The following is an 8468-nucleotide window of genomic DNA, read 5'->3' on the forward strand; positions in this document are numbered from 1 at the left end:
GGCCGTGGGCGCGGGCGGGCGAGCGCGGGCCCCGTCCTGGCCCGGGCCTGCTCCCCGCGATGCCGTCCCCTTCGCGGAGGCCCCTGGCGGCGCTCGGTGGCGCGGGCCTGCGATCCCTGCCCCTGGGGAGGAGGCGCCCGGCACCCGGTGAAGCTCGGGAACCAGCTCGGTCAACGCGCTGCGAGCCCGTGTGTAAGCTGGGAGTCCGCAGGCCCTTGGAGGCCTTTAAAGCGTTTAAAAGCCGTTTATTTGCCTCTTTCCCGCACAGCAGCGTCGTGTTGGTGTGTTCGGGCGACTGTGTGCTTCCTCGATCACCCGTGCAGCTCTCCGGGCTCCTGAGACAGTGTCCTCGCTGGCTGGTTCTGGTCGAGCAGTGCTCGGGTGAGTTTTGTGGTTTTGTTGGCCGAGGTATGTTGGACGGGAGCACGTCAGACGGTGGGAATAACCCTCAGAGTTGTGGGAATAACCTGGTTGGAGGAGTGCTCGCCTCTGACTCTTTCCCAGGACTTCACACACCGGATGTGATGGCCTCACACCCAGTTCCTGTCCGTGGAGACAGGAGGCGCAAACAGGTTTTGCATCAAAGCAAAGGAAACAAAAGAAGTCGGTAAATAACTGGTAGGGAGCGAAGTAAAATAACATGAACAGTATAACGAAATCTTAGGGTTCTCTCTCTCTCTCTCTCTCTCTCTCTCTCTCTCTCTCTCTCTCTCTCTCTCTCTCTCTCTGTTTACCGCGGATTTCTGTGAGTTCGAGGCCAGTCTGGTCTACAGAGTAAGTTCCAGACAGCCAAGGCTACACAGAGAAACCCTGTCTCCAAAAGCAAAACAAAACAACAACAACAAAAAAAAAAAAAAAAAAAAAAAAAGAAAAAGAAAAAGAAAGACAAACAAAACTTCTGTTTGGAATTTCTTTTCTGAATGGCTCTGATCAATTCAAGCCAAGTATTGCTGTAATTCTGGAACCTTCCAAGTTGCTTCCTCAAGTGGTGGTTAAACCCTTCACCTGAAATCATGGAAAGAGAGAGGAAACAGTATGGCTGCTCTGTAAAGGTACTTCTCTGTTTTCTTTTATCAGTAGGAGGCACAGATGAGTTGATGCATACAGCCTGAGAACCAGCTACTGCAGTAAAATGTTAAGTTGGAGAAGTCCTCACCCCATTTGTTGAGGAAGGGTCTTGAATAGCCCTGGGTAGTTCATGTAGCTGAGAGTGACCTTGAACTCCTGTTTGGACAACATTCCTTCTCAAATGCTTTGGTTACAGCCTGATTGCACAAACCAGATTTCTGGCTTTTTGACCCCAAGAATTCTAAGGCATTATTAATAGTACCTTAGGGTCAGCTTGATACAGCAGGAAACAACAGTAGAGAGCAGTGTTCACCTTTAACTTTTGTGCAGTGTTTTAAAGGGTTTTTTTGAAATTACAGTATAATTGTGTGGTTTCCTCCTTTCCTCATCCTCCCCTGCTCTCTTACATAAATCAGACCAGCTAAGTCTGTGTAATCTTGCTTGTGTATGTTTTCAGGTCTGACCAGTTGGTGTTCTTCCTGGGGTAGGGTTAAGGACTGAGGAGCTTTTCCTCTTCCACATTAGCATACTGTTGTTGTTGTCCTGGTTGAGATCATGTTGAGTTGGTGAGGGATCCAAACTGGTGAGGCTTCATGGGTGTTTGAGTAATACTAGTGTTAATTCTTTGAAAGTCTGGAAGAATTCTGTGCTGAGTCCATCTGGGCCTGGACTTTTTTTGGTTGGGAGACTTTTTTTTTTTTGGATTTGATGTTTCCTTGAGTTCTGCATATGTTCTAGAAATGAATCTTCTGTCAGATGAATAGCTGGCATAGATCATTGTGTGGGCTTTCTCTTCTTAATGGTTTCTTTATCAGTTTTAAGTCCCACATGTCAGTTGTTGGCTTCATTCTTGGGAAAATGAGTCCTACTTAGAAGGTATTTTCCTACACCTAGACCATGCAGGGTACTGCCTGTTTTCTTGTCGTGGTTGCAGTGTTTCACAGTTAAATCTTTTGCATTTGGAGTCCACTGGTGTTAGTTTTAATGAAGGGTTTAGATATCGGTCTAATTTTATTTTATGCTTATGGACATCCAGTTTTCCCAGCACCATGTGTTGAAAATCCTTTTTTTCTTCAGTTTATGTTGGGTAAAATCTAAATTGTAGGAAATGATGTGGGCTTGAGGTTTAGGGTGGAGTAATCATTGCCCAGCATTGTGCTCTAGGTTAATTAAATAAATCCTAGTCTCTGTGTGGTGATTTGGGTGTACAGCTGGTTTAGGAATAACCGCTGATTAACTAAAAGATAAATCATAATGAATATTAAGAATCAACAACATGAATTCCTGCTTTCTCTAAGCTGACTGTGGTCATGGTGTCTGTCCCAGCCACAGAGCAAAGTAGAATGCCACCATGCACTTGTGAGGAGGACTTGGAGAAATTGAGCCAGAACTGACCTGGAAGCCTCCTCCTGGAGGATAAGTTCTCTCTATCCTTTCCTTACTCTGCCCTCTTTACGTTTCTTGACGTGTTTGCCTGTAGCCTCTTTGGCTTCATCGAATTCTTTGATTGCTTATAATTGTTCTTTTAAGTTCTGTATTTAGTCTCGGCAGTTCCTTTTGGAGAACATTTCTCTAGGACTGGTGGTCTTCAAGGGACACATACTGTCTTAGTCTTCTATACTGTTTGTTTTCTAGATTGTCTGATGTTGAATAGAAGTTTGATGGTTTTGTTTTTGGTTTTTGGTTTTTGTTTGTTTGTTTGTTTGTTTTTGCTGTTGTCTGAGCCTGGTTGATTTCAAGACAGGAATGAGCAGGTTAGTCATTGAGCTACTGAGTGTTGATTATGGACTGGAGAGACTGGGCTAGCTCCAGTTCACTGGTAACTAATGTGCAGAGGTCTGAAGAGTAGGGTGAGATTGCTTGGGTGAAGGCCAAGAAAGTCCCCTAGAGTGGCTCCTGGCTGGGGCTGAGTTTGGAGGGCAGTCAGGTTCAGGGACATGGTCAGACTCAGGTGAAGAGCACACAGTGGGCCTTGGCTGATAGCTTGGAGATGGAGCCGCACCTGGACCTGCTCAGACTCACTAACACAGAAGGAATATTTGGCTCTTAGCTGGGCCTGAGTCTGGGGACTGGGGACTGTGAGAGGAGGCGACTGGGGGTGAGAGGATCCATCTACAAGAGCTTGCTGATGCGGCTTCTGCCAGGGTCTGGAGGGCTGCTTGGCTAGGTGGTGCTGAGTGAGAGTCCCGGGTCACACTAGGCGGGAGAGACCATGGATGTGCCATCTGCCCAGGTCTGGGCCTGGAAGGTTGGGGTAGGATGGTGGTGGCACTGGCTGAGTGTCCATGATGTGTGTAACCACCTCAAAGTCTTTGGCGAGAAGTCCTTTTCTGTGCTCACTGATGTGTGCTGTGTTTGCACTCAGGTGGCAGAGTGTATAGAGGAAGCGCTGCAATTGTGGCCACACCTGCCAGGAACCACAGCAGAAATGGAGCGGTCATTCATGTTGTGCAGTGAAGAACAAGATCCAGAACCACAGCGGAGTTTACAAGCACCCAGTCAAGCCCACGATGAGGATGCGGAGCTCATCTTTGTAGGGGCGGAGCATGTAAATGAAGATGCTGAACTGATATTTGTAGGAATGACTTCAAATTCAAAACCAGCCAAATCAAACATTCTGAACAGAGTCACCCCAGGTTCATGGTTAAAAAGAAAGCATGATGGGCTTAGAAAATGCACTACTCAAAGATTGCGGCCCTCAAGTCCTGCTGTACCCATATCGGAGACGGTGGTCGTCCTGCCGGCGTCTCCGGCTGAATCAAGATCATCAGATAGTCCTATTATTATTGAGCCTTTGTCCGAACCTGATTATAAAAGCGATTCGCCACAAGTTGTGCCTAGTAGCTCTTCAAAGTGTAGTTCGCCTTTGGCTACACTCTCAGGTTCGAAGCGTAGCCCAGCGAGGGCGGCCCTTTCAGGAGGAGAGCTGAATGAAAGTTTGTACGTATCGCCGTGCCGTTCTACTTCTAAAGGAAATGTCGTAAGCCCTGGACGGAATGTTGACATTGTAGAACCTTCTTCAGCTTTGTCCCCTTCAGGTACTGTGCACCATACCTCAAATCCTCAGCAGAAGAGAACCACCTTTGATGTTCCCCACTCATCAAACCATTTTGTGAATGGAGCCCGTCTCTCAGAGGACTCTGTCCGTGCTCAGCCTCACCAGGAAAATGGATTGGCTGAAGCAGACTCTCCAAGTCTAGCAAGTCAAGAGGCCTTTGACCCCAAGAAAGGAAGTCTGACCCTCTTACTTAGTGACTTCTATTATGGACAGTATCAAGGAGATGGGCAGCCAGACCAGAAGACTCACACAACCTTTAAATGCCCCAGCTGCTTGAACTCTCTAAAAAATATTAAATTTATGAGCCACACCAAACATCATTTGGAACTGGAGGGGCAGGGGAGTGGCGGCTGGGGGAGCCACACCGCCTGCCAGCACTGCCACCGGCAGTTCACCTCCCCCGTGCAGCTGGAGTGTCACGTGGCCTGTGTCCACACGGCTCCAGACCCTTCCAGGGTCTGCAGGATCTGTGAGTTGTCGTTTGAGACCGATCAAGTTCTTCTACAGCACATGAAGGACACTCATAAGCCCGGGGAGATGCCCTATGTGTGCCAGGTCTGTAAGTACAGATCGTCTGTCTTCGCGGATGTGGAGACACACTTCAGGAAGTGCCATGTAAACACTAAGAACTTACTCTGTCCATTTTGTCTTAAAGTTTTCAAAACTGGGATGCCATACCTAAGCCATTACAGGGGCCACTGGCAAAGGACTGGTCACCCGTGCTCCAAGTGTCGGCTGCGGTTCTTGACCTTCAAGGAGAAGATGGAGCACAAGACCCAGTGTCACCAGATGTTTAAGAAGCCTAAGCAGCTGGAAGGGCTGCCTCCCGAGACGGAGGTCGTGATTCGGGTGTCCCTGGAGCCTGTCCAGTCAGAGTCTGTGAAGGCTGCATCAGTTGTTGTGAGCACAACTGACTGAGAACCAGCTTCCCCCAGATCTCAAGGCAGACCTGCGAAACCATCCCATTGGTCCTATGCCGGAACCCAGAGCCCTTCGTAGAGACGAGAACACACCATACATTGTTATTCCTTAGTGCAAAAAATGATGAACTGATGAATAATCGGTTTTTCTTCAATTCGGTGGTAATGGGGAGTTCTTGTTTTCATGTTGTGAGGGTTTGTTTTGTTCTCTTTTAGTGCTGGGGCTGCATCCAAGCCTCACAATAAGCAAGTGCTCTGCCACCCCATTCCCCAGTCGACAGCATATTTGAATGAACTGTGAGCATTACTTAAAATCCATCTGCTTTTCTTGTTAAGTGTTTGGTTTAACACAAGGAAGGTGTGTGTATCTGTATCCACGTGAGTGGAAAACAGATTAAACTTAATTATTAGTATTTCATGTAATGTCTAAGATCGAGAGCTCTTCCACATCAGAGTTTGGAGTTTGATGGGGCTAACAAGGCCCCGCCTCTCCCTGAAGATCTATAGGCAGTTAATGTTCGCTACGGGAAGGAGAGAGACTTTTTTCTTTTCTGGTTTGAGAGACATCTTCATAAGTGGTATAACATGGGTAAGTGGACGGGCACACATTGATTCCAGCCTTGAAGCCAAAGAAGGAATCCTGGCCATGCGAATATCCAAGGAGGCCAAGCCATTCCTGTAAAGTGCCGGCATTTTGTGAAAGACCTCTACAGACATTAAGAGCACAGCTGTGTGTCCTCAGCGCTGAAGCAGCAACAGTAATTAGTAAGGTGGGAACTGTTGTCCACCGACTCCTATTGCTTGATGCCTAGGGTAGTTGGATCCATTCACTCTTTGTCCCATCTTGGCTAGCTGTGTTTGAAGAATGAACTGGCCATATTCTTCCTTTCCTGGGGAAAGAAGCGTTGGCTTTTATAGCTTGAAGTGTATTGAATCCAGTAGCAGTGGTTGCTATAGGAAGGAGAGAGACTTTTTTCCCCCCTGTTCTGAGAGACATTTTCTTAGTGGTGTAGCATGGGTAAGTGGTTTGGGCTGAACTTAGTTCTACTTTCAAGCTGTAATAGGAACTTGCCTAATAATATTGGACATAGCACAAAAACAAACAAAAACCAACCCAGGTGACTAGGATTTAAGCCCTCTACGTAGTGTTTTCAGTACATTTTCAGTACGTGTGTTTTGTGGTAATTGAACATGTGAAGCTTGCGGTTTGGTGCCGTGGTGCTTTTTCCCCCTTGGTGCTAGGGATTAAGCCCAGAGCCTTACAGGTACCAGGTAAGGGCTCTGCCACTTAACTAGATCCCTAGTCACAATTTGAACCTTGCTTCGTATTTAAGTGATCACAGAGCAGTGTTCCCTTTGTTGTATGTGTAATTTCCCAGTTGGCCACACTAAAACTGCTTGGGTCTTACTTGAAGCACTTCAGTGTGCATGACATGTCCTAAATGAAGACTTGTCTTCTCCCATGTAGTATGTCGTGCTGCTTAGTCGGCCACTGTCTATGGAGGAACAGCCCTTCATAGAACTGCAGACACCCCCTGGAGACTGGCCTTCAGCAGCCTCAGTAGCATTGGCCATTTCTGTAAATTTCCAGGGCTGTCTCCTTGAGTCGGGCCCAGTGCCGCCTACTGTTCTGCTCCTCCATCTCCAGCCCGGACGACCAGTGGCTTCTGTCCATCCCTCAAGGAAGGAGTCTGGACACCTGCTGGTTATAGTCACTGTCTGGGAAAATCTCTTGAGTTTCCTGTTCCTTTCTTTAAAGGTACCTTATCTTGCTGGTTGTGGTAGCACACACTGGTAATAGCAGCTCTTGGGAGGCTGGGGCAGATGGATCTGGAGTTCAGAGTCAGCTCTGGCCTCTTCAGTGAGTTCCAGAATACACACCAAGACCTGTCCCCTTACAGCAGAAGAAAGGATCAATGGAGACAGTTTTTATTCCGTTTTTCCTTTCTCAGTCTAGTGAAGTCTTCTAGATTTCCCCCCAAAATGGGAAGAAGTCCTCCCTAGGCCTTGGCATCTCTGCTAAGGCAGAGGGAGGTAAGAGGTTGTGTGTATTTACTCTGTGCTTGATTCATTGATTGACTGTGATCTGCATCTTTATGATTTTGATTGGCCTCTTCAGTGAGTGTCTTTTTGGGACAAGGCACACTAACTTTTCATCTTGTACCTTTCCTTTAGGTGTGGAAAGAGTGTTTGTTCCGTTTGTTCAGGTGGAGAACCGCGCTGTTTCTGAAAGGAATCTGCAGACTTCTGTACTATCTGTGGTAAAAATAAGCCACCTTAGACCTGTGCTTAGTGTCGCCAGCACCGTTGCTGTAGTTGCTGTTTCAGTAAATCATGCTCCTGAGGAGCACAGGCCGCTGTTTACTGCTAAGGGAGGCCCAGCGCTCGGTCTCCTGCCCACCTGTCTCCCTGGGCTGCCATGCTCCTGCCGCTCTCCTCGCTGCTTCGCTGTTCTGATCTCTTGGCCTTGTCATTCCTCTAGTAAACTCCCGTTTCTTCTTCCTGATGCAAAGGCTGCACAGCTGCTCTCTCGTCACAGTGCTTTCCCCTAAGCCTGCATGGCTTGCTACCTCACATGTGCTCTGTTAGATTACGCTCGTCAGGATTTCGAGAGGGACTGGAAACTCCCCTGCTTGTGAAGTCCAGCTTATTCCTTCTCTCTGAAGGCAGTTTACCTCGTGTTGCACCTTTCTTCCTTCTGCTGTCTAGCTGAGTTTCCTAGTCACAGAACTTGAGGAAGAAATCACTTCGGTTCTGTCGTAGAAGTGAGCTAGCTTAAGTCCATTTCTGTGCCTATTACACAAAGAAGTATAGTGAGCTGAGTCTTTCAGAAGCTTTCTGTTTTATATTGATAGCTCTATTTTTAAAGCAATGTCACTTTGTTTTGTTTGTATGTGTATTAAATTTATCTGTCAAGATTACTATTTTGTTACTCAGAAGTTTGTTGCTTGTTCTTTCAAATAAAAGTCATTATTTTGTTAATGTTGCCAAAGTTATTTATAAGAAATAGCAACTAAGGAAATAAAACATTTTGTGAAAACCTTTGGCTTTATTGTTTTTTTAACTGTATTTTAGCTTAATTTTTGTTTTGTATTTTCTGCATTAAGTTTATTTTTACTCTCATTGGTTAGAACTTCTAGATGATATATGTTCAGGGGAGCTAGTAGTCTTGAGTTCTAAATGTTTTATTTTACTTATTATTGTGTGTTATGATTTGTGTGTGGGATGTGGAAATGTGTGCCGGTCCACATGTGTGGATGTCAGAGGGCAACTTTCTGGGGTTGATTATTCTATCCAGAGATTGAACTCTGGGCTGTTAATCTTTTTTTTAAATCCTTTTATTGGTTCTTTGTGAATTTCACACAGTGTATTCCAGTGCCCCTCATCTCCCCTCCCTCCATATCCACTCTCTGCCCTTGCAA

The 8468-nt window shown here is 46.5% G+C and overlaps 1 protein-coding gene across 1 annotated transcript; it reads left to right on the forward strand.

The window, feature by feature from the left end:
* Nucleotides 1–271: 271 nt before the first annotated feature.
* Nucleotides 272–8087, forward strand: LOC132648347 (zinc finger protein 280B-like). Its single transcript, XM_060369342.1, has 2 exons — nt 272–381; nt 3434–8087. Exon 2 carries the CDS (start codon nt 3497–3499, stop codon nt 5042–5044), a length of 1548 nt encoding a protein of 515 aa, XP_060225325.1. The 5' UTR covers nt 272–381; nt 3434–3496; the 3' UTR covers nt 5045–8087.
* The last annotated feature ends 381 nt before the right edge of the window (nt 8088–8468 follow it).

This window comes from Meriones unguiculatus, chromosome 16 (genome assembly GCF_030254825.1).
Source record: "Meriones unguiculatus strain TT.TT164.6M chromosome 16, Bangor_MerUng_6.1, whole genome shotgun sequence".
Lineage (NCBI taxonomy): Eukaryota > Metazoa > Chordata > Mammalia > Rodentia > Muridae > Meriones > Meriones unguiculatus.